This window comes from Macrobrachium nipponense, chromosome 34 (assembly GCF_015104395.2).
Source record: "Macrobrachium nipponense isolate FS-2020 chromosome 34, ASM1510439v2, whole genome shotgun sequence".
Lineage (NCBI taxonomy): Eukaryota > Metazoa > Arthropoda > Malacostraca > Decapoda > Palaemonidae > Macrobrachium > Macrobrachium nipponense.
In genome coordinates, this window is record NC_061095.1 from 28,226,555 (window position 1) to 28,254,473 (window position 27,919).

The 27,919-nt window shown below is 35.4% G+C and overlaps 1 protein-coding gene across 1 annotated transcript in view; it reads right to left on the reverse strand.

Moving 5' to 3' along the window:
* Positions 1-1,998: 1,998 nt before the first annotated feature.
* Positions 1,999-27,919, reverse strand: part of LOC135207684 (chromatin-remodeling ATPase INO80-like) — a 52,043-nt gene continuing 26,122 nt past the window's right edge. Inside the window, exons 6-12 of the mRNA XM_064239522.1 lie at positions 22,326-22,484; positions 22,059-22,158; positions 18,106-18,206; positions 17,464-17,583; positions 7,480-7,570; positions 6,062-6,292; positions 1,999-2,782 (exon numbers count right to left, since the gene is read on the reverse strand). Of these exons, the coding sequence (XP_064095592.1) occupies positions 2,568-2,782; positions 6,062-6,292; positions 7,480-7,570; positions 17,464-17,583; positions 18,106-18,206; positions 22,059-22,158; positions 22,326-22,484 (1,017 nt within the window). The 3' untranslated portion in view covers positions 1,999-2,567. The remainder of the gene's footprint in view (positions 2,783-6,061; positions 6,293-7,479; positions 7,571-17,463; positions 17,584-18,105; positions 18,207-22,058; positions 22,159-22,325; positions 22,485-27,919) is intronic.

Consider the following 27,919-nt stretch of genomic DNA (forward strand, 5'->3'; position numbering starts at 1 on the left):
ACAGAACACTCTTGTTTTCCAGGCCTACAACCATATCACTTGTATTCTCTAAAAATAACAACAGACCAAGAATGCTACCCTGTGGAATGCCATACATGAAATATTTTTTTACACTAAAGATCTTATCAACAGCAACCTGTTGCTATTTACCTATAAGGAAATCTTGGAGTAATCATGAAACTTATCCACCCACTCCAAGATTTTGGAGTTAAAAAATACATGTCTTGTTTTACTAAATTGAAAGCAATACTAAAATCTGTCTGAATTACTTTACACTCAAAACCCATATCAATGTTCTTTGCAAATGGCATGTCAAAGCTAAAAGACCATTGCAGGTACCTAACTGCTTCATATATGTATACTGACAACTGACAAAAAATCTTAGGATTCCACAATTCCACACATTTGCAGAGTGGTTTAAGAATAAATTTTTCTGCAACTTTGAGGATCACACAGGGAATAGAAAGAGCCCTATAGTTATTGCAGTCTCCAGATAAACCACTCCTTGGATCAAGCACTGTATGTATCACTAAACTTTTGCTCATCCGCAAAGATGCTACATTGACATAAAAATCTATGTAAGTGATTAATCTTGGGAGATAACACACTAGAAACTTAACAAAAACAACAAAGGGAAAACACCATCAGGATCTTCTCCACCCCAGCTTTCAAGATTACCAAGAATTTTCTTAACATCCCAGGAACTCAAAGCAGATTTTGTAAGAATGGGTTCAGGATGAACAGTATCAGGGAAAGGGAGAACCTCAGCCAATTGCTTAGCTTCAAAAACTCAATGAAGCAGTTCAGCCTTTCCCTTGGGGTCTTCCTTAGGGTCAGTAATAACTATTAGTAATGGGATGGAAGACGAGCCTGACCAAAAGATAGACGATGGCAATTTAGTCCACCACAGATGAGGCTGAGTAATTTTTCCAAGTTTTTTCTTCAAAGAATTATCATAATTTCTCTCTGCTATATGACCAGTTCCATTCATAGCTTGGCAAGACTCAACAATAATGGCATAGTTTTCATGTGAGCAATTTCATCTCCATATACTGAATTTGGTATGTTTGTCATGGTAAGCTCATCTACAGCTGGTAATTTTTAGGGACATACTAAAATAGTCATCAGCCTTTCTCTCGCATTCCTATTGGTATTTGGATCAGATATTGCATCTGAAATAATGAGTGCTTGACACGCTTAAATAATGCATCCAAATTGGCTCTAAATTTCAACTAGACCAATTTTCCAGCTGTGGCATTAGGAATATGTGTACTATACTGATTGACAGATATGTCCATCTCAATGGTACAAAGATCACAAACCTTGGACTTTAAGACACAGAACATCTGTGAACAAGGTATCTAGTCTATTACCAGAAATACTGTGGGTGGTTCATTTCACAGGATAAAATCAGAGGATACACAGAACTCAAGAGAAGACTGGCCATATTGATCAGTGGAATATGAATTAAGCCACTCACTGTGTTTTGCACTGCAATCTCCACAAATAATGAAAGAAGTATTTTTAATCTAGTGACTGAACCATACTAATAATTTCCAAAAGAATATGCACATTTAATTCATTCAGCTTCATTCATGGAATCTACTGTCAATCCAAGAAAAGAGAACAAGCATGGTAATGTAAGATGCATCGTTAATGGACTGACACCACTGGGGGGTAATGTCATAGGATGTGTGGTGAGGTGATGCAGCAGACAAAGAGACTAATTTGAGAGACTACTATGTTTAAGTCTGAGTGCTGACATGTTTCAGTACAATGGACTTATTAAAAGATAAGATCAAACTGAAATAATATAGCCAATATACTGTATTTTATTAATTCTGTACTTTTCATTGTTCAGAGGAAATAGATATAAATCTAAAATATTCAACTAGCACATTGTTTTTAAACAATATATTATAGTAATAAAATTCTAATTTTTACATTCCCAGAAAAAATCCAAGACTCTTACATAACATAGATGTGGATATGATTCCATATAAGTTCCAAACCAACTCAAAATGCCATTGTTACAGAATATGTACAATACTTTGGACTATGGTCATAAATAAACCAGTTTGTTGACTTTCAATTACCTTGACAATATAACTAAGGAAGACTTGTTAACATTTTTAAGAAGATTTCAAAACATACAATAATGTTTTTCAGTAAATCTAAAATATTCATCACTCCCAATTATTGCACAAACTCTAACAAATCACTGTAATTTAACTTCAATTCAAATTTTCACTTGCTTTCCAAAATTTCATCACTTAGGTCTTTCACATTTCAAATATTTTCAACTGTTAAAATCTTTTAAACCTGAGAAAATTACATTCCTAAAATCACCAAATTCCAATATTAAAAATGCTCATCAAGCCTACTATATAAATTAGGCCTAATTCCTCCAAGCATGAAGAATGCATAAACAACAGTTGACTTTTTGTTTTGATTATCAGCAATCAAAACTTGAATAAATAGAATAAATAACTTTACAATGAGTATCAGTTACCATTCCCACATTAAACGTTCCATGATATGTCAATTGTTTTTTATAAAAATTGCATTCACGTATAAAAACCAAAAGGTTTCTGAGAATTATCATCTGGTTTTGGGGTATTAAGAGTTGTGCCTAAAGCCAACGGTAAAGCTGGTGGAGTCCTCGTTCCCTGATGGCCAGGACCCAGTGGCAGTAGACGAGGTCGTCCTCGACCTCTTTTCATTGGAAGACCACTTCCCCCTGCTCCATTAGAACCTACTGGACTACCACTGTTTCCACTACCTGAAGTTCAGAAAAAAGGAAAAAAATCAGTGCAGTATTAACAAATCTGAAATGACAAATTTATAATTAAATTGTATTTTTCATAGCTAACAAACATTCGGTCTTAACCTTAGGGTAAATCTTCTGGTGTCAGCTGGAAACTGATTAAAAACAACAAAAATTGTAAATGCAAGGTATCCATGGCATCTAGAATCCGATACATAGCCGAGGTGGAAGCAAGTCAAAGACCATGCTCGAACCTAGAAGATCCAGGAACCACTCTGATTGGGGCCACAAAGGAGCTTCTGGGGTCAGCCATTCATGGAACCCATTACTGTGTTCTTACATGACAAATGAGGCAAAACATAGAAAAGACGTAAATTTCCAGGTTGCCCCAAGAATGCAGAAGGGAGTCCTCTGCCCCAGCAAACGAATCTGGGACCATTCTGAAGGTGTGTGAGGTGGTTCTGTTTATCTGACATTGTGTTTCTAAATTAAGTATTTGTACAGAATGTAATTTTTAAGAAATTCCATTTAAGAAGAGTTCAAGTAATCTTGAACTTTACTAATCCACCACCTTCATTTTTGCTCAATGTATTCTAATTTAATAATAATACTATTGTATGGAGCATTATATGGTTTAATTAAGGATTGCAGTAGTTAAAAATTATATTAAGAGATTTTATAAAAACATCCAAAACAAGAAAAATTTTCATCAAATTGAAAAAGTTTGGCCATGCATACATCTATTTTGTGAAATCTTCCCACTGATATAGTTTGTGCTAAATATCTATATTCTTTCCTGCCTACTAATTTATCAGAATCCTAGCACCAGCTCAAAGACTTATGCTCTACATGCTTAGGAATGGCAGTTAACCAAGAATCCTAGAGGTGGAGACTAACTACGTTCAGAACTAAATATGCTAACTGTATAGGATACAGTTGCGATGTTTTATTTTGAACTTAATATTTTCAAGTTCATGAATGTTAACATATAAAACACTACAAGACATAAATGACTGTCCTCTTTGATTATATACTAAAAACTTTATTAACCCTCTTACGCCGAAGCGGTAAAAAAAAAATTGTCTCCCGTGTGCCGGAGGGGTTTCGGAGTGAGCGCGGAAGCGGAAAAAATATTTTTTTCAAAAAATCACAGCGCGCTTAGTTTTCAAGATTAAGAGTTCATTTTTGGCTCCTTTTTTTGTCATTGGCTGAAGTTTAGTATGCAACCATCAGAAATGAAAAAAATTATCATTATCATATATAAATAATGCAATATATGATAGCGCAAAAACGAAATTTCATATATAATTGTATTCAAATCGTGCTGTGCGCAAAACGGTTAAAGGTAACAAGTTACTTTTTTTTTCGTTGTAATTTACACTAAATTGCAATCATTTTGGTATATAACACATTGTAAAACAATAAAAGCAACACAGAAAATATTATCACAAAACAATGCATGAATTCGTAACGCGCGGACGTAAACAAATATTTTTTCAAAAAATTCACCATAAATCTAAATATTTGTCCTAGAGACTTCCAATTTCTTTCAAAATGAAGACAAAGGATTGAATATTTACTATACTGTAAGAGTATTAGCTTTAAAATTTGCAGTTTTGCGACCTGATGTCCGACGGAGTTAAACGTTGACCCGAATGGTCAAATTTTTAATATAGATATTTTTATTTTTTATTCTGCAAATTATTTCGGAAATAAGAAAAGCTACAACCTTCAAATATTTTTCGTTTTATTCTACATAAAATTGCGACATTTTCATATATAAAACTCTATGAAATTCCTAATATGAAACAGAGCAAATATTCCAAGAATGGTACGTACGCAATTTCGGAGATTTGTGGCGGAGAATCCGCGCGCGGAGGGAAGGAAAGATTTTTTTTTAAATTCACCATACCATCTAAATATTTTGCTAGAGACTTCGAATTTGTTTCAACATGAAGATAAATGACTGAATATTACTAGACTGTAAGATTTTTAGATTACGATTGCGTTTTTCGACCATTTCGGTAGAGTCAAAGTTGACCGAACGTGGTTTTTTTTCTATTTATCGTGATTTATATGCAAATATTTCAAAAATGAGAAAAGCTACAACCTTCAATTATTTTTTGTTGTATTCTACATGAAATTGCGCACATTTTCATATATAAAACTTTATGTAACGGCTAATTTAAAATAGTGCAAACATAACCACAATGCGCACGTATGATTTTTCGGAAGAGTTACCGCGCGGACGTAAAGAAAATGTTATTTTTTTCATAAATTCACCATAAATAAAAATATTGTGTTACAGACTTCCAATTTGTTGCAAAATGAAGGTAAGTGCTTGAATATTACTAGAATATAAGCGTTTTAGCTTACAATTGCGTGTTTCGACCATTTCGGTAGAGTCAAATTTGACCGAAGGTTGAAATTTTGGCAATTATCGTTATTTTATATGAAAATATCTCAAAACTGATAAAAGCTACAACCATTGGGTTGTTTTTAGTTGTATTGTGCATGAAATTGCGCACATTTTCATATATAAAACTTTAAATAACGGCTAATTTTAAAATGGTGCAAACATTACCACAATCGCATGTATGATATTTTTCGGAAGAGTTACCGCGCGGACGTAAGGAAAAATTTTTTCATAAATTCACCATAAATTGAAATATTGTGCTAGAGACTTCCAATTAGTTGCAAAATTAAGGTAAATGATTGAATATTACTAAAATATAAGAGTTTTAGCTTACAATTGCGTTTTTCGACCATTTCGGTAGAGTCAAAGTTGACCGAAGGTTGAAATTTTGGCAATTATCGTTATTTATATGAAAATATCTCATAACTGATAAAAGCTACAATCATGAGTATTTTATTGTTGTATTCTAAATAAAAATGTGCACATTTTCATATATAATACTCCATGTAACGGCTAATTTACAATGGTACAAAAATTATGTCAAAGTGACGAAATAATTTCCGAGATGTGTCATAGATACTTTTTAGTGCAGCAAGAAAGAAATTCGCGCTTGCGCGCCTGTGTAACGATTGTAAACAAAACAACACCTTGATCCGTGAACTCCCAGCATCCCCCAAGGCGCGTGATTCAAAAGTTTTAGGCTGGTAGGCCTATAAGTATTTTTCCGCGAATTTTAAAACAAACTTTTGTAAGTCGACGTAAAATACGTCCAGTCGGCACACGGGAGACAAAAAATGTCGACGTAAAATACGTCCAGTCAGCGTAAGAGGGTTAATACTACTGATCTTTGTACGAAAAATAGACGAGGCAGAACATACCTGGGGAGCCGCTACCAGGAAGTGAAGATGACCCACCACCAACACCAACAGATGAAGAAACTGCTGATGTTGCTGGAGATGAAGAAACCCCATCAGCAGATCTAGATAACCTTCCCCGAAGAGTGGAACCTTTGGGCCGTCCTCTCTTTCTCTGACCCCGAATAGGAGTACCCCCAGATGAAGAAGGTGGGAGATTACTACCTCCAATAATACCACTCCCTGATAATGACACTGAAATTCACAAACAGGTTAATGCCATATACCCAAAAATATGATCAAATGCAGTTTGGTATTAAAAATACACACAGTTTCACAGGGGCCCTTTACATCACAAGGTATGGGAGGCAGTGACAATGATAATGTATTTAAGTAATGAATAATAAAAAATGTAAGGGTAAATACTATACATATACACATATATGAATATGAAAGAATCTTAAAATCAACTTAAGTGTCAGGTCATTACAGCTCTAATGGAGGGACACATCATCTCAATAGAATAAATATAAATTTATCAGAAGTTATTCACGATATAAAAGTCCCAAAACATTAGATTTAATCTCATTAAAACAGAATTTTCCTGGCTTAGAGACTATTTTAAATAAGAGTTTCACCCCTATAGTGCAGTACAATTTTTCAAGAGGGCCCTATAATTATCTTTTATTTAAAATAACCATGCCTTTATATCAGACTGGCCATAAGTTTTAAAATAAAAACTTCCTACACGTATGATAAAGCTTATGCTATAGCCATGTTCAATCACATGAGTTTTCAACTACACAAGTTTCAATCCCTTCTTCAGCTAACAAATTCTGTCATTTTAATATTAATGTTTATTCCTATAACATCCCCATTTGAACCAACAGATTCCTTCCATTTACATTTACATCCGAGTTTTAATGGAACCTTTAAAAAAACAGAAATATGACAAAAATCCAATTGTAACAACAATCTTGAAATAGTTATGTTCCTCTAACATTTCTGGTACTGCTTCTGCCAAGCTGTACTGTTCCTGATTGCTTTGAAGCTTGTTTGGCATTACAGCTATTTTGCCCGAATGACAAGTACAAAAATCACACAGCCAGTGGTTTGACTAAGGTAAACCCCTGTCTTACAATAATACATTTTTATGACTCAAAGTGTCATAAACAAGGAACATTTAAAGAACAAAACAGAGCATATCAAATGGAATCCCAGTAAATGGAAATATCTTTATAATCTGGAACCAATACAAAGTTAGTTCATTGCTTATACCAGAGAACTGTCATCACATCACAACTTTTAAGAGTATAAAAAATATTATAAAAATTTTACTTCCAAGTGTTAATTAAATTATGCTTTAAAAATTAAAAACATAAATCAAACCTGTTCTTTTAAACACTGAAAGTAAAAGACAATTGAAGGCACATTATTCTTACCAGGTGTAGATGGTGCTGGCGACTCTACATCAACAATAAGAGAACCATCATTACTTCCATCATCTAAATGAAGACTAGTTGTGACAGATACCTGAAAAATATGTAATAAAGTTTAATAAAGGCTATGTTTAAATATACAGATTTTACAACTCTGAATTTGACAATGCTAGTACTAATCCAAAGGGTTTGTCCTAATTCGAATAAAAATTAGAGAATGGTAAAGATAAAGAAGTGCATAGGACCAATACATGAAGAGAACAGAAGGAATGAATGAATAGGAAAAAAAAATAGTGCAGCTGAATGGTGAAGGACCACTACAAAGGACCTTTACAGACCTACAGGTTGCAACACACATGATATTTTATACCTCTTGGGTCCTACTATAATAAACAGGAATGATCTAGAACCCATTAAGTTAATACAGTCCCCAAATGACAAACCACCATTACTATGTTAACAAAACTCTTTGTCTTTGCTGCAGCTACTACCCTCAAGTCTATGTGTTAGTTTTCCAGTGTAATAACTATGAGCTCAAAGCAATTATACTTAAGAACCCAAAATTTACATGCAAAATCATGAACATAAATATAGTAGTTTGCCGATAAAGGCAGTCCCCGGCTTACGGCAGGTTCGCCTTACGACGTTCCGAGGTTAGAATGCTTTTTAATTATATTCATCAGAAATTTATTCCAAGTTTATGACGCATGTTCCAGGCTTACGAAAGTTGTGCTGCCACTCTCGCAGAAGAAATATGACTCCAAAAATGCAAAATAATCAATATTTGAAGGGTTGTTTTATGAAAAATGCAATAAGGAAGCAGTTTACATTGTTTTTAATACAGCCAAAGCATTAAAAGTCAATTTTCGGCTTATGTCATGTCTCAAGAACAGAACCCCCGTCGTAAGCCTTGGACTGCCTGTATAACAGACTAATGTCTGAACCTACACTGTTATAAAAGAACTCTGAAAACTAGTCTACATATATATATATATATATATATATATATATATATATATATATATATATATATATATATATATATATATATATATATATATATACATACACACACACACCAATATGATTATAATACATGGTGTATAATTTAATGGATATAGCAAGCAAAACAACCTTTATTTAAATCATCATTATTATATATATAGTTGTATACTGTTTAAATTTTGCAAATTACGTATTACTTTTTGGTATATGTATATGTATAGTATAGTGTATATATATATATATATATATATAGATATATATATATATATATATATATATATATATATATATATATATATATATATATATATATATATATATATATATATTATATATATACACATACACACACACACACATACACAGGCAGCCAGCGGTTAACGGCGCAATCGCTCAGTGGCGAATCGGTTTTACGACTGTTGTCAAAAATATTCATTAAAAAAATAAGGCTTTTAAGGTATTTTTACAGCACAATTTTCAGTCAACAGCGCTGCTAGCACCATTATGTCTAACGAGTACATACATTTGTAGAAATACGTTCAGCCCACAAAGGTTATGGAAGTGATATTAAAAAATTGTATTGAGAGTTATTACATAGGTATTAGGGTAAAATATATGCCTCTGATGCTGTTCTATGCCAAAAATATTAAGTTAAATGAGTGCAAATTTAGCTTTGGATGTGTTGATTTATAATGTTCATGCTTTTAAATTTAAAATGTGTATGAAAATGTATTATGTATAGGTATTTTTATTTCTGCACATGAATATGATACAAAGGCAGCTTTTGAAACTCCCCTTCACATTATCAAATATGTTTTTTTATGTTCATTCTTGTAAGCCGGCGCCTGCCGCTGTTCCAAAAATATAGTTAAAAAAGTGCAAATTTAACAATCGATGTGTCGATTTTATAAATGTTCATGCTTTAATGTTTAAAATGTGTATGCAAATGTATTACGTAGTATAGGGTATTTTTAATTCTGCGCAGAAATATGATACTAAGGCAGCTTTTGAAACTGCCCTTCACGTTATCAAATACAATGTTTTTTTACGTTCATTCTTGTAAGCAGCTGCCTGCCGCTCTTCCGAAAATATAGAGTTGAAAAGAGTGCAAATTTTGCGATCGATGTGTCGATTTTATAAATGTTCATGCACTTACGTTTAAAATGTGTGTGAAAATATATTACGTATAGGGCATTTTTATTTTTGTACATAAATATGATACAAATTAAGGCAGCTTTTGTAACTACCCTCCACGTTGTCAGAGAATGTTTTTTCATGTTCGTTCTTATCCACCACTGTTCCGAAAAATGCATGGTGTTTTTTTATTATTTATGCATGTTTTCCATAAATCCTTTAAAAAGTTATACATTACTTCACTGTATCCAATAATATTGTATGTATTCTCATATTATTGTATTATAAAATACTACGGCAAATCTAAGCTAGTATTCCGCGGAGTGGCCAATGTTTTGGTTTCAAATCAGCTGATGGCGAACACGAGTTTGATTCACCATATTTAATGCAATTCTGAGCGAATTTTCTTGCTTCTATTTGGCATAAACGAATATCTAGATACGTAACTTATATGAGACAAGGTTATTTTTCCATTATATGATGTGTGTTTTTAGGTGGAAATATGAATTGAATATATCTCGTTGTGATTGTGAACTTTTATTTTTTTCGTTAACAGATTACGTTGGTGGCATGTTTATTGCAAAAAAAAATTGTTATTCCGTTCGCAATTTTCCTTTATATCATTGTAAAACGAACTTTACGTTATTTATCTTATATCGGCGTGAAACCAGCAGTAAAATGTGTTCTTTCAAGCCCAGTAGTTTTGATTAAATTATTTTATCTCAATTTTATCTACGATTGTGTTTGATGGCATACGTTTACTGGAGTTTTGTCCTTGTTGCTGATGCAAGATAATAGCCATTAGCAGCTTGAACAGTTTTCTCGGCTTCAGTTATAACTAGGTTTAAATTTAACAGTATATTTCCCGATTGATCTTTGATCTATAGCGAATAAAGTTATTACATTAAAATATCTCAATTCTATTCTACATAACGTCATTTATAACAACTATGATACGATGATTGAAATACAAGCCAAACGGATGTTATCGAATTCGGTTGTAAAAAAAAAAAAAAAAAAAAAAAAAAAAACTTTTCCGTTCGGTTGTTCATGGCTGTACATGTTTATGCAACAAGTATAACGTTAAAACCATACTTTCATCATTCTTTTTTGCTGTTTTTGAACTTATGTAACTAGAAGATGGGATAAAGTTAGGCTATTGTAATTTGATATCCCATAAAATCGGATTATCGTAAGACGAATTATCGTTGAACACTACAGCTACCTGTACACTGTATAAAACCTTATTATATCTTTGCATACTCTAGACACCCAAAGGATTAAAGCTAGGCATTTTTCACTTTACAGTATTTATAATAATATAATGTATGTACTGAACAGTAAATTCTAAAGATCTATACAGGCGGTCCCCAGCTTACGACGGCTCCGGCTTACGACGTTCCGAGGTTACGACGCTTTTTCTTAAATATTCAATGGAAAATCCGTCCTGGGTTACGACGCTTGTCGAGGGTTACGACGCTGACGCTTCCAACGCTCCGAGTTACGACGCCGCTTTTAAAAAACGCATGCTATGATAAAAATCCTTTATAGTTTAGCACAGTATATAATAAAAATATGTTTTTGGTTACATTACAACAAAAATTTTGAGGTTATGATGATTTTCGACACTATTTTTTTCGTATTTTTTAAATTTTTTTAGTGACGCCGCATATGCGGAACTAGTTTGCGGGCGAATGAATACACTAGCTTGGGATGCGCAGTTTAAAAGTCCAAAAGCGCAAATGATGAAAAAATCATTGCTTGTTTCCAGTACATAATTAAAAAAACTAAGTTTCTGGTTAGATTACAACGCAAATTCCAAGGTTACGACGTTTTGTTGTATGCTTTTTAACGATACCTCATACGCAGAATAGTTTTTTGAGCGGAGGCGCATAAATTAATTAATGCTATTAAACTGTATGGTAAATTGACCGAACAACGACCTCGGACGGTCGAGGACGCTAAGCGTAACAATACCAAAAAGACGCCACTTCAATCGCGTGTCTGCCTGAAGTTCAGTCGGTTGTGTGCTAAGACGTTGCTGAAATTCCTTGCCATTTTCGCAAATTTACAATGGCTCCTAAACGCCAAAGTACTTCCTCCGATGATAGTTCATCCAAGAAGAGGAAGGTCATCACGATGGAGGTAAAATATGACGTGGTGAAGCGTTCGGAGAAGGGAGAAACTAACACCGAAATAGGCCGTTCTTTAGGCTTGAGCAGGACCACGGTGGTAACCATTGTGAAGGACAAGGAACGTATTCTGAAGCACGTTAAGGATGCTGCACCGATGAAGTCAACGGTGATAAACGAGAAGCAACGTAGCCAGAGCATTGTTGAAATGGAGAAATTGCTCATGATCTGGATGGAGGACCAGAACCAGCGACATGTTCCGGTGAGCTTAAGTGTGATCCAGGAGAAGGCTAGAGCGCTGCATGAGGCAGTAGTGAAAAAGTTTGGCGAAGGCAGTGCTGGTGGTGAATTTTCCGCGAGTAGAGGTTGGTTTAACCGTTTCAAGGCTTGTGCAAATTTGCATAATGTGAAGCTGCAAGGTGAAGCTGCTAGTGCTGATAGCGAAGCAGCAGAAAGTTTTCCAGGTGGTTTGGCTGAGATAATTAAGGATGGTGGTACACTGCTGACCAAGTCTTTAATGTGGATGAGACTGGATTATTTTGGAAAAGAATGCCAAATCGAACGTACCTTTCCAAGGAGGAGAAGTCAGCACCTGGCCATAAAACTGGAAAGGAGCGACTGACTTTGCTGTTTGGGGCCAATGCAAGTGGCGATTTGAAACTGAAGCCCTTGCTGGTGTATTTGGCCGAGAATCCCAGGGCATTCAAGGGCATTTTCAAGAGTCAACTCCCTGTGATTTGGAAATCAAATAAGAAGGCTTGGGTTACCTTGATGGTCTTCGAAGATTGGTTCAATGACCATTTCGTGCCAGCAGTGGAACGGTATTTGACTTCGAAGGGTCTGCCTTTTAAGGCCCTCTTAGTCCTGGACTTGGTAATACTTCAAGATTGTGCTTTATAGTGTCACAAGAGTATAATAAAGTATACTATATACCTTCAAGAACCATCCTTTGGCATTGAAATAACCACACTACACATCATGCAATACTTGCATGTCACACAGGTAAGGTCTCTCTAACTTTTTCTTAGTTTAAGGCATATTTCCAAGTGTCGTTCCGGCTTACGACGATTTTCGGCTTACGACGCACCTCAAGAACGGAACCCCCATCGTAACCCGGGGACTGCCTGTACTGCATAAATATAATTTTACTTAGTGCGCCAGCGCGGGATTAAGGCGCCGTTTGACTGGTTTAGGGCGCTGTTAACTGGTCTAGAATTTTGAAAGAAGGTGTGCGGTGGCCGTAGGCTTTAAAATTGCTTAGCGTCGAAAATCACATAGCGTCGGCGGCCAGGAACGGAACCCTGCCGCTAACCGAGGGCCGCCTGTACATATACCAAAAAGTAATAATTTGCTAAATTTAAACAGTATACAACTATATATATAATAATGATGATTTAAATAAAGGTTGTTTTGCTTGCTTTATCCAATTAAAGTATACAGCATGTATTATAATCATATTGGTACTGTATTACAAAATATTATAAACATTGTCATTATATGCCATTTACAAATGACATTCTTTACATTTTCAAAATCTTGGCTAATTGAGTACTACCAACTTCATTGCCATTAGTTGCTAGAAGAAGTATAATCCAGTTACTTTTTCTTGTAAATTAACAAATTTAGGTTTAAAATGTGTACATTACTTGACTATAAACACTAAGTGTGATTTCACAAGATTCAGACATCACTTTTGCCTGACTGTTATTAGTTTTATTCAGCCTCAGCTATAATCTGTAGCTTTAATTTACTGGTATTCTTCCTTAAGATCTCAATGTGTGAAGGATGAATAAAAATGTATTCCTCTCTTAAAGGTAGTAGGAAAGTAACTGATAGGTCACGGAAGGCCCAGAGCATTATGAGAACTACAATGCCCCGTGATCAATAACAGATACCAATAGTCCCTGGATCACACAAGTTTATTAATTCTACCGGTTTTCCAGATTGGCACTAGTATTATCCTAATGTTAAGACCAAAGGTTTGTTTCGTATATGAACAATTGTATTTTTCATAGCTAACAAACCTGAGGTCTCAACAATACGATCTTTTCCAATCGTCAGCTGGTAACCGGTTAAAAACAATCAAAGATTGTAAGCAAGGAATCTGTGAGATCTGGCAACTCCTGCGCATACGAGGTGATAGCTGATCAGAGACCCCACACTACCTCGTGACATCTTTAGTCTTTTCTTAACCACCTTGGAGAGTAAGACGCTATCGCTTTGCTCCCCTTCCAAGCCAGTTGATTTGTGCAATCATGATAATTTTAATAAAACTGTTGTTTTACTGTATCTAATCATATTGCATGTAGTATTAATATTGTAACAAAATATGATCTGAGCAGTCATGTGCCATTTGCATTTTGGTTTTTACCGACATCATCACTGTCTTTAGATGCTGAATGGAACTTAATTCCTTTCTCAAATTATCAGAGCATGGTTTAAATATTGCAACTACTTATTCATACACACTTTAAATCAAAATAATAATGTGTGATTTTGCCTGATTCAGATATTGCAGCTGCCTCCAAAAATTTTTTGGAGTCTGGTCATTATTCATTTCTTCAGCCTCAGTTATAATAACCCTCTTACGCCGGAGCGGTAAATAAAAAATTGTCTCCCGTATGCCGGCAGCGTTTGCGAGTGAGCGCGGAAGCGGAAAAAATATTTTTTTCAAAAAATCACAGCGCGCTTAGTTTTCAAGATTAAGAGTTCATTTTTGGCTCCTTTTTTTTCATTGCCTGAAGTTTAGTATGCAACCATCAGAAATGAAAAAAATTATCATTATCATATATAAATAATGCAATATATGATAGCGCAAAAACAAAATTTCATATATAATTGTATTCAAATCGCGCTCTGCGCAAAACGGTTAAAGGTAACAAGTTACTTTTTTTTGTTGTAATGTACACTAAATTGCGATCATTTGGTATATAACACATTGTAAAACGATAAAAGCAACACAGAGAAAATATTATCACAAAATAATGCATGAATTTGTAACACGCGGACGTAAACAAATATTTTTTTCAAAAATTCACCATAAATCTAAATATTGTCCTAGAGACTTCCAATTTCTTTCAAAATGAAGACAAATGATTGAATATTACTATACTGTAAGAGTATTAGCTTACAATTGCAGTTTTCGACCATATCTGACGAGTTAAAGTTGACCGAATGTCGAATTTTTTTATATATATATTTTTTATATGCAATTATTTCGGAAATAAGAAAAGCTACAACCTTCAAATATTTTTCGTTTTATTCTACATGAAATTGCGCACATTTTCATATATAAAACTCTATGAAATGCCTAATATGAAACGGAGCAAATATTCCGAGAATGGGACGTACGCATTTCGGAGATTTGTGGCGGAGAATCCGCGCGCGGAGGGAAGGAAAGAATTTTTTTTAAATTCACCATAAATCTAAATATTTTGCTAGAGACTTCAAATTTGTTTCAAGATGAAGATAAATGACTGAATATTACTAGACTGTAAGAGTTTTAGCTTACAATTGCGTTTTTCGACTATTTCGGTAGAGTCAAAGTTGACCGAACGTGGTTTTTTTCTATTTATCGTGATTTATATGCAAATATTTCAAAAATGAGAAAAGCTACAACCTTCAATTATTTGTTGTATTCTACATGAAATTGCGCAGATTTTCATACATAAAACTTTATGTAACGGCTAATTTAAAATGGTGCAAACATTACCACAATCGCACGTATGATTTTTTCGGAAGAGTTACCGCGCGGACGTAAAGAAAATGTTATTTTTTTCATAAATTTACCATAAATCGAAATATTGTGCTAGAGACTTCCAATTTGTTGCAAAAGGAAGGTAAATGCTTGAATATTACTAGAATATAAGCGTTTTAGCTTACATTGCGTTTTTCGACCATTTCGGTAGAGTCAAAGTTGACCGAAGGTTGAAATTTTGGCAATTATCGTTATTTATATGAAAATATCTCAAAACTGATAAAGCTACAACCATGGGTTATTTTTAGTTGTATTGTGCATGAAATTGCGTACATTTCCATATATAAAACTTTATATAACGGCTAATTTTAAAATGGTGCAAACATTACCACAATCGCATGTATGATTTTTTTCGGAAGAGTTTACCCGCGCGGACAGAAGAAAAAAGTTTTTCATAAATTCACCATAAAAATCGAATATTGTGCTAGAGGACTTCCAATTAGTTGCAAAATTAAGGTAAATGATTGAATATTACTAAAATATAAGAGTTTTAGCTTACAATTGCGTTTTTCGACCATTTCGGTAGAGTCAAAGTTGACCAAAGGTTGAAAGTTTGGCAATTATCGTTATTTATATGAAAATATCTCAAAACTGATAAAAGCTACAATCATGAGTATTTTATTGTTGTATTCTACATAAAAATGCACACATTTTCATATATAATACTTCATGTAACGGCTAATTTACAATGGTACAAAAATTATGTCAAAGTGACGAAATAATTTCCAAGATGTGTCACAGATACTTTTTAGTGCGGCAAGAAAGAAATTCGCGCTTGCGCGCCTGCGTAACAATTGTAAACAAAACAACACCTTGATCCGTGAACTCCCAGCATCCCCCAAGGGGCGTGATTCAAAAGTTTTAGGCTGGTAGGCCTATAAGTATTTATCCGCGAATTTAAAAAAAAACTTTTGTAAGTAGACGTAAAATACGTCCAGTCGGCACACGGGAGACAAAAAATGTCTACGTAAAATACGTCCAGTCGGCGTAAGAGGGATAATATACCTGCTGCTTGAAGTTAGTGGCATACTTTCTTATCACCTTCTCAGTGTATGGTGGATGAATAAAGAAATTTTATTTCTAGTTATTGAATTACCCTGAAAATAAGTTTTCAATAAGACAACTGTAACACAACTTCTTCATGGAACGTGTTAGTTATGGCAACTAACATAGGCAAACAGCTGTTTGTTAACTCTATTGTTTATGTCAATATTTGCTGTTGTTTATTCCGGTGTTTTGCAAGTGGTTGTTAATTGTAATCTTTCATTGGAGAGGCACTTAGGATTATCATACGTATAAAGTATATGTAACGTACATGCATACAGTACATAAATATCAATATTTATAAATGTATGCACACACCTTAATCTGCCACTGTTCAAAAAAAAAAAAATTGTAGGCTTAAAACCTGGCTCTCTCAGACAAGGCCTCATGAGAGCTGATAGATGTGAATTGGAGATTTTATGAAACTATTTTATTAACAAGTTAATGACCTTAATCAAAGAACTATGGAAAGTAAATACAAGTGATTTTAGTGCAATAGACATAAACCTGATGTACCATAAGCATTAAAATTTTGACACTTCCAGTCCCAAAAGCCAAAGGCTTCTTCAGTACACAAAACACTGTGCCCATTTAGTGCCAAACTGACATCACTGTTATTGATTTGATGAACTGCCTTTACTTTAGTCTTGCCCGCAATGACGAAGCTGGAATAGACATTCAAATGGATGGTCCTCTATGAAAACAACAAAATTCATTTTCATGGTTTACAAGCGTTTAAGTGTTGTTTGGCAAATATTCCATTATAAGACAAAGTGCAGAGTACTGAATTGTTAACTTATCAAGAAAAATTCAGCATTTTTCCTTTGATCTCCTGATTTACTATGAAACAATACCTTTTTAAAGACCACCAAAAAAAAAAAAAAAATTCTGTTGCAGGAATCAAGCCTCCATTACCTCACTGTGCGTCGGAGATGCTGGTGTCGAGTTGAGTGGAGTGGTATCCCCACCACCACCAATATCCACAATACCTTCTTCAATCCGACGACGCTTTTCCTCTTGTTCTCTCTCCCATTTCTGCATGCAAAATTAAGGTAAATTAATATGTAAAGAGTTAAGTTGTAACAACAAAATTTAAAATATTCAATAATGAAAACTTAGAAAATGTGTTCCATGAGAAAAATGAAAAGTATGAAAAGAATTGCATCTACATAATGTAGAAATCCACAAAATGAATAAATATATGAAAATCTAAAATAACCTAAAATACATATAAAACCCTAGAGTAAGTTATTCAGCCTAATAATCTTTGCTTGAGCAGGTACCCACAAGGTTTTAACAATTAGCATACTTACTTTTCCTTACACTATCATGTATCTAGTATACAGTTATATAATACTGGACAACTCGGTACATTTAATTATTATTTCATGGTATTTGTAAGACTGATTTCTGTACAATTTCAAGGAATATTCATGATCTTGGATACTTATGACTCAAGGAATTTTTAAAAATTGACAACCTACACTTTTATCAGAAAACATGCCTTGAGATAAACGACAATATGAAATAGTAAAAAGATTAAAAGAAAATTCAGACCTTCTCAGCATATCTTTTTCTCATTCTCTCTCTCATCTTTTCTCGATTAACTTCAATCTTGTGTTCTTCTAAAATTCGTCTTTCTTGCTGTCTAGCTCGATCTAAAAAAAATTAAAAACATGATATAGTATCAACACTTAAATGATGAGATAAGAGTTAGCATAATTGCATATTCAACTGCTTACACAGAAATTTTTATAAATATAAAAATGCATTTAAATAACCCAGAGCCCCTGGCACCACAACATATCTATATTTACAATTCATAAAAATTAAAACCCAAACTCAGATGGTTGGCAATGATGAACAGATGGACAGAAGTGTTGGGTAATACTGCTTATAGGCATAAGCAGGCTGTGAAAGGGTTACTGAGGGGGTGGTAGGCTGGAGAAAGAGATGGGGGAGGAGATTCTTTGATTCTTGAAAACTGTTATGACTACTGTTAGCTTAAAAACATCAACTTCACTCAAATGTTACTCTGATTATCATTTTTGAGGGGCTGAGTATTTGTTGAAGGTGGATTTTAGCCTAGGAAAGCGCTTAAGGGGTAGGAGGGCCTAAAAAGCTGCATGGAGAGGACTGGGTGGGTGGCTTTCATTTGCTTCAATTGTCTTGTAATTTTTTCACTTCTTAATGACCAAAGCAAAGGTACTGGAACTGGAACACAGCCTGTCCAAAGGACAGAACAAACCGCTTGGAAAGCAGGATGGACCTTGGACCTGGAAATCGCATCCCTTATAAGGTCTATCAAGGCAAGGATGTCTCTGAGATAAGACCTCAATACTGATTCCACAAGTCTCCACCCTGAAGGGGAATAGGCAAGAAAACTTTCCAAGGCAGCTGGGGTCTTGGATTTGGTTTCCAACCCCTAAGGCTTTGAGACAAGGATATGGTGATATGGTGACTAGAAATCCTAAAAACTCCTGAATCTAGATGGCACCCTCCTGCACCAAGAAGGATAAGCTTCTACAGATTAGATAAGTAGAAGTTGAAGGTGATTGGGTGAATAGCTAGGAGCATAACTCAGCCATACCAAACAAACTAGAAAGGTTATGGAGGTCATCATCCCTCATAATCATCACTTCCATTAACATGCAATATACAAAAATACCATTGGAGAGAGAAGTTGGAATAAGGGAGAACACAGCATCCCTTGGCTGTATCATCAGTTGAAGGATGACTACCTACCATGATGCACTCACTTCTGCCAACTCAAAGTGGAGAAAAGGAACCCAAAGAAAGTGGGAACAGCCAAGCCTATGAAAGTCAACTCTGAGTCTAATAAAATTTTACAAGCCACTGGTTGAAAAGAGAAAGATGTTGTCCAGAACTTGAAGGCAAATACAAGTAATGGAAGTTACAAAGACCCATAAAACTCATGTAATCAACACTAAGACATTACAAAAAACAAACAAAGCTGAGACCCAACCATTGTGTACATAATGGAAAGGCAAACACAACTGAACAGACAAACTGTTTTATTAAACTACCCCATAAGTCTCAGACAAGGCCAGAAAGTTATGCTACACAGTTCACTACACCCAACAACAAAATAAACCCCAAGCATGAATTATATAATGAACAAAATACTTTGAATACAAACTGAAAACTGAAACAGTATGTGCTAACAGTAGTGCTGTGGTGGAGGGTAGCCACCAGCATTAAAGTTAAAATAATAAAGTAATAAAACTTAATAAACACTATCAGTCGTCACATGAAGAAAAGGGAATGGACATTGAAATCTAAAAGAAAATTATAGTACAACTCAGTGACTGGGTAAGGAAACAACCTTAATCATGGGAGGTACAGCAACACATGAAACTACTACAGTAGTACCTCAAGATACGAAAGGCTCAACTTACGAAAAATCCAAGTTACGAAAGCCAATGCGAAAAATTTTACTGCTCTACATACGAAAAGTTTTCAAGATACGAAAGGTTGTTGCTGTAAAGTCCCGAGATTCGCCCGGACCACCGAGAACAATTTTAAAACTCCCGCACCGCCAACTGAGTAAACTCACCACCATCCTCCCGCTCTCCCATTGGTTCCTGATGCTAGTCACCCCATAAGGTCCTGCTCTCCTATTGGTCAGCATCTACCCCTTGTGCTTTAAGTATTCTATTGGTAAAAGGTTGCTGTAAATTGAAAAACTTATTCATGCAATACATTTAATAAAGAAAATATTAGGTAAAGATAGAATAAAGAATAGAAATGAATGGTTATTATACTGTTTGGTAGTTTCAGTAGTTGAAGAGAGATAATGAAAATTTATGGCTTACTGTGTAAAAGTGATTGCTTAGCGATCGTTCGATACTCGTAAGTGCTGGATGTAAACAGACATTTGGAAGCTATTTTTTGTTTGTTTATTATAGTTAATGGTTACTTAATAATTATTTGAAATGAGTACATGCAATACATTTAATAAAAAAATTGTGAATTAGATATCATAAAATATAAAATAAATCAGGACTGCCAACAAATACGTATTTTTTAGAATTCTTTTTCTTGTGTTTGTTTATTAGTTACCGTTTTACGTATACGCATGTTCATTATAGCTGTCAGTACTCGGTATCTTCATTAGGTAAAGATAGAATAAAGAATAGAAATGAATGGTTATTATACTGTTTGGTGGTTTCATTAGTTGAAGAGAGATACTAATGACAATTTATGGCTTACTGCGTGCTAGGAAAAATGATTGCTTGGCGCTCGTTCGATACTCTAAGACGGGTAAGAGCTGGATGTAAACAATCGATCGGAAGGTTTGTTTTTTGTTTGTTTGTGTATTATAGTTAATGATTAATTAATAATTATTTGAAATGAGTACATACTGAACTTATTTATACATTTTATTGGCATATTCTAAGCTTTTAGCTCTTAGGTTTAGATGTCAGAATCATAGACTAGGGCTACAGTAGCAACCGCTAACGTAGGCTAGGGCTTATTGCGTGGGACATATGCTAAAGTCCTAATATATGCAGTAAAAAATGGGGTTGAACATTACATGCAGTTGAATATTACTCAAGTATGTACAGTATTTTGCCTTTTTGGAGTCATATTTCTTCCGTCGTAACCCTAGAACATGTGTTTTAGGCCTGGAAATATAAGTTTACTGGGGTGTTTTTGGAGGGCTTGGAACGGATTAGCCATTTACATGTAAAATGTGTTCCAAGTTACGAAAAACTCATAATACGAAGGCCGTCTCGGAACGGATTAATTTCGTATCTCGAGGTACCACTATACTTGGCAAAACACACGAAGTAAAGGTTACTGATGATTAATGAATTTTGAAGAGCAAATCATTGTTTTAATATGGTAGAAAATATTTGGCAGATCAAAAACCTTGCTTTTCAAAGCCTAAACATACTTTAGATAACCCATGTTCTCAAGAGGCAATGACGGAGTTATAGGATGTTGAACTAGTCATGGCTATCCCTGTCACAAATATAAGCATAATCTTGAGAAATTAACACTTTCCATCAACATCACTTTAGCTTGGCTTCAATGCAAGGTGATTTTTCATTTTCCTAAACTATAGTGGTTCAGCTAAAACTATCTTGTGACTCAAAAGACAAGTATGTATGAAATGTCTTCTTGGATGAGACTTTAAAGGCATCCACCAGCATTCCATTGCCCCACTCTATTGATCTATCCATGCAAAAAATTTCAAACACTGGAGGGTCCTAGGAATTGTTATTAGGTTATATTCTAAAATAACACTGAGGAGCTGATACTACAGCAGAGGTTGGAGTATATCCGCAAATCAATATGTTTCTGGTCATTGGGGTTGTTGAGTTTTCCTCAAAATTAATATCTTACAACAACTGGCTTTCAGTAGTCATCTTCAAGAAATATGTCTGATGTGACAGTATTAGGGCAAATTCCACTATAATAATATTGTACTACTATGAATGGGAAAAACCAAAAGTGTAACATACTTTTGGAAGAAAACTTACATTGCTTCTCAATGTCATCATCCAACAGGAGCGAGACAACTTCCTTTGGCTTCAATGTGTCAGGCTTGAAATTACCACCACTTATAACCATTCGCTGAATCTGTACATTAAAAATACAAATTTTTAACCATACAAAAAAAGAATTTAAAAGTTACAACTTCACCGAATCTGTAAACCTTACTGTTATATAACAAACATCAAATACTTTGTACTTAAGAAAGTAGCTTCAACTACAGCTCATTTCTAACAAAAATACAATCACTTTACCTCACTCTTTTCCCTGGCTCTCTGTAGGATCCTTTCTTCAATAGTGGCTTTACAGACCAAACGATACACTGTAACCTGTTTTGTTTGGCCTAATCGATGAGCTCGGTCCATAGCCTGCTGGTCAACAGTGGGGTTCCAATCAGAGTCATAGAAAATAACCTGAAAAACAGAAATTGAACAATTATTAATAAAAATATATTAATACACATAAAAAATCAAAATGCTGTCACATGACACAATTTATATCAAGTAAATAAAATACAGTGGTACCTCGACATACGAAAGGCTCAACTTACGAAAAATTTGAGTTACGAAAGCAAATACGAAGATTTTTTTGGCTCTACACACGAAAATAGCTCAAGATACGAAAGGTTGTTGCTGTAAACTCCCGAGATTCGCCCGGACCACCGATAACAATTTTAAAACTCGCGCGCTACCAACTGAGTAGACTCGCCACCATCCTCCCGCTCTCCCATTGGTTCCTGATGCTAGCCACCGCCATAAGATCCTGCTCTCCTATTGGTCAGCATCTCTCCCATCATGCATCTACGTAGCAGCGTTCTTCTTCAGCCATTGCTTTGCACCAGCGTTATCGTATGCACATGGAATTCGTTCGTTCACACATACGATTTCGTTTGTTAACGTAAATTCGTGTTAGTGATTTCGTTGTACTACTTTATCGTGTTATGTGAGAACTTAATTAGTATACAGGCAGTCCCCGGGTTCCGTTCCGAAAATCGTTGTAAGCCGGAACATTGTCAAAAATCCTAAGAAAACCTTACTTTTAATGCTTTAGGTGCATTCAAAACTATGTAAACTGCATTCTTATCGCATTTTCATCAAAGAAACCTTTAAATATTGATTATTTTGCATTTTTGGTCATATTTCATCTGCCAGATCAGCGTTTGTAGGCATCGTAACTCTGGAACATGCGTCGTAACCCTGGAAATAATTTCTGATGAATATAATTGAAAAGCGTCGTAACCTCGGAACGTCGTAAGCGGAAACCGTCGTAACTCGGGGACTCCTGTACTACATAACTTAATTACGTACAGTATAGTCATGGGTCCAAAGAAAGTTGCTGGAGTTCACGGAAAGAAGAGGATGCTTTCTATGCAGACAAAAATGGAGATAATAAAAATATATGAAGCTGGCATGTGATTGAGTGTGATCGCTAAGGAATACAGCCGAAATCCGTCGACAATAGGCACCATCTTTAAGCAGAAGGAAGCCATCAAAGCAGCTACACCTTCCAAGGGCATGACTATTTTGTCCAACAAGAGGAGCCACGTGCATGATGAGATGGAGAGGCTGCTTCTTCTATGGATTGAGGACAAAGAAATCGCTGGCAATACGATAACGGAGACGGCAATCTGCCAGAAAGCCAGCGATATTTTCAGCGATTTGATTGCCCAGGCCGCCGAAGACGACAGAGGAGAAGGGACATCGATGGTAATCCCAGACTTCAAGGCTTCTCATGGGTGGTTCAAAAAATTCCATAAATGGACTGTCATCCATTCGGTAGTGAATAAATTGAAATTTTGTAAAAAACGTAAAGTATAAAATAAAAAAAATGTAAAAATTGAAGAAAAAAAAATTTAATTTTAAGTTTTTTGTAAAGTTAAGTGTTACGGTTTTGTTAATGTGTTTCGTAAAGTTTAGTTTATGTTTCCTGACATTTTTAATCTGTTTCGTTAAGAGTACATACTATGTAACAAATTTCCTGTCGTTTGTTCTCCTCCTGTCGTCACTTTCAGAGATAGCCTCACCCGAAAGGTAAGGTTCCACATTTTACTACATACATACGTATGTACATACAGTATTTCTTGTATACCATGTACACTAATACACTTTATTTACAGGTACGTATTAAGTTAGGTATTGAATGGTCCAAATTGTTGTATTTCATTGTTTATTGGTCAATTTATCTTTATTATAAAATTTACTGGGGTGTTTTTGTAGGGCTTGGAACGAATTAGGAAATTTACATGTAAAATGCGGTTCAAGATACAAAAAGCTCAGGTTACGAAGGCCGCCTCGGATCGGATTAATTTCATATGTCGAGGTACCACTGTACTAAACTTCAGTGAAAATCATCATGGATGATATAACATCATGATACTATAAAGAATTCATAATGGACTTACCAAACAGAATACTACCGTAGTATATCACATACACATCCTTAATTGACAAAACAGCACCAAAAAAACAAGTTTTGATATCGGAAAAACCTATTTTTTGTAGTTGTTGTTGAGTCTTCAAGGAGTTACCCTCCATGGTGACTAGACTAATAATAAAGAAACATCTTTTAGCTTGGTCTTTTAGCCGGGTAGTGTTGTAATGATAAACACTATAACACGTGATAGAGTATAATGGACTGAAAGACAAGAGGGCATTTTCTCTCATCCTCTGCGAGGCTGAGCCAAGTCAAAATCTAGAAGTGACTAATACGCATGCACATCAGCCATCTTCTTTGCAACTGGTCCCGTTAAAAGACCATGGACCATTACTCTGTTGATCAACATAGGATGATCTCTTAACCATTATTATTATAAAGAATTAGTTTATTCAGACCTCTGAGCCTAATAAAGTCTTTTCTTGGGCTGGCTTTCAAGAATTCTAGAAAAAAAAATGAGTCTTTCTTTAGAAAACTGGTTTTATTTAGAAACATTATAATCCTATTGAATAATTAAATAAGAAATCTTTGCCTTCAGCAAGAAAGCCTTTTAATATTTGGGTTTCGAAAATAAATGCTTCTTTGTGTGTTCCAAACTGGACATTCAACTAATGTGTTGGTCAGTCACTGGCATTTGGCATGTCTTCAGGGAAGTGGGGGGTTTTGAGGGCTCAACAGAGACTATCAAAAACATGTTTTTCCTAAGTCAAAACCTGTTTTTTGATAGCATAGTCGCTGTTTTTGTCTTCAAAGGAGCTTTATACAGAAATTCAGGTGATGAAAGGCTAAAGCTCTAAAAATTTTTAATAACCACAACCTGGAAAGAAAAACTTAAGCATTTCTGGTCCGAGGTCAAGCCACAAGTTTTGGTGACAAAAACCAATAAACTAAAGAAGAACTTGCATTTCTTTAGGGTGAATTTCCGTAATGACATACCTAAGTATGCTGGGTATGGTTGCAGTATTGTTGCACCTTCCCCTGCGATAGTCAGCACACCCACCTGTTAGAGAAGACCCCTGGTTTTCCACTGTAGTGCCTATGGGGTCAGGGCTAACCATACCACCTACTAATATACATAGTCGAATTTGTTTGACCTCATGGCAGTAATGTTTTAAGAATACTGTTTCTAATGACCACTCTGTAAACTCGGAGACCTCTTCGTAAAAGAAATTTCTGATGAAGGCCAACGACGTACTTACTTTCCTAATATCATGCAACTTAGGAAAGGAGTGTGGGTTTGCCTTTTTAATGAAAGCATCTGATTATTAGCCCTTGTAGAGAAAGAGGTTTATTTGTGCTGGGGTGTAGGAAAGTTAGACCTTCTGGGATGTTTACCATGATCTCCCTCTAGGTAAACCTTAAATGCTTGAACTTGGCATAATGTTTTGTCTGCTAAACTGAGATTTCCTTCTTAAAGGATCCTCATTCTTGGCCAGGAATGATGGGCCAGTTTGTGTGATATATCATCCCCATCTACGACTAATACAGGCTCCTGATGTTAATGCAATCAGAAAGATAGCCTTTTGTGGCATGTGAGTTGCAGTTGTATTGGGTCTGCTGAATTAAGGGATAGATAACAGTCTAAGTACCTTGTTCAGGGACCAAGTAATTGGAAATCTTTCAGAGGCAGGTCTTTGTAGGGCAAAAGACCACATAAGGGAAGTGACAATTTCTATGCTGGAGTCAATCCTGAATACATAAAGCAAGGGTTCTGTTAACGCTGCCTTGTATGCCATGATTGTTGTAACTGCAAGACTTTTGTCTTAAAAAATGTATGCTGTATAAGAAAATTTAAAATTTTCTTCAAAAATGTATACTGTATAACAAAAGTTAAAAGCGTTTTTATGGAAATCTCGACTGGGTTCTCAGTATGGATATACGCTAAATCTTCCATATGGACTGGTATTGCTGGATAGATGATGTCCATAATTTTTGTACCAGGTACCTAGCAATGTTGGGCGAGTAGTTTTCATGATGGACAATAGTACTTAAAAAATCCATGCATGAAGGTCTCTGCTCAGAAAGGAGGATGCGGAAATGATTTTCCTTCCTATTTTTTGGGATAGGACAGCGGACAGTAGTGGAATTAATCATTTTGCCCGTTGTTGAAGTAATAGGAACAATGCCTGTTTGGCCAATTTGGGGCTATTAAGTAAGCTGTTCCTTTGAAGGTTAGGAGTTTGCTCAAAATCTTAAAAATCCGGGGCACTGGAGGAAAAAGATATATCGTCTTCCACTTGTTCCAGTCTTGTAGGAAGGTATCTCTTGCTGTTGCTTGACTGTCCAAATTTGGGGACACATACTGTATGCTGGGAGTCTGTGATTTTTGTATGTGGCAAAAAGGTCCACCTCATGTTGTAGAAGTAGGTTGGCTATTGTTTAAAAAGAGTGGTTGTCCAATGCCCACTCTGTTGAGGCTGTTGTTTTCCTTGATAGAAAGTCCGTTATTACACCAAAAGACTCTGTGAGGTGAATTGCAGACAGGTGCCATTTCTTTACTTGTGCCATCCGATGGCTACCATTATCATATTGAGAGAAGATGAGTGCGATCGTGTTTTCTTAATGCAGGACACTGCAGTCATGTTGTCTAGAACCAACAGAATTTGTCTCTTCTGGAAATTGATATGACAATTCCTCAGAGTAGCTGATCATCTCCCTGCCACCTGACGATCCTCCCTATGTCCTCCCCAACCTGTCATCGAGGCATCTGTATGTATTGTCACTCTTACAGATGGAGGAGTCAGTGTGACCTGTATTGCCAGATATTCCTTCTGGGTCTAAGGCCGAAATATTCCCCAACTATCTGATTCTGTTGGTGACATCAGTCTCGCATCTTTTTTCTTGTGTACGACGGCCAGAATTTGTTTAAGTTTTTCAATTGCAATCTAAGTACTATTGGATCTACTCCTGATGCAAAACTGCCATCTGGAAACTCTGGGCTGCTGTACCAGAACCTTTTGAGATTTTCCTTATTCTGTTCTGGGTTTTGCTGAGGAGAGACAACATACCCTGAAGAGTACTCCAACACAGTCCCAGCCACTGAAAGTATCTGCTGTGAATGAGGCAAGATTTTTTCCAATTTACTATAAAACCTTTTGATTGGAGTCTGTCAACCTCTGCTCTCAGGTTTTCCAAGCATTCTTTTCTTGTGAACCCCCAGATTAAACAGTCATCTAGGTAAGCTAGCCTAGGTAAGCTATTAGCTGTAAAGGCAGTCCCCAGTATGATGAATATAATTGAAAAGTGCCATAACCTTGAACGTCAAAAGCAGGGACTGCCTGTATTCTGTCTTTTCTGAGTTCTCGGACATCTACCATTACTAATTTTGTAAAAATTCTTGGGGCAACGTTTATCCCAAAGGCATGACTTCGAACCTGAATGCATCTTTTCCTATCCGGAACCCTAGGAAGGGGCA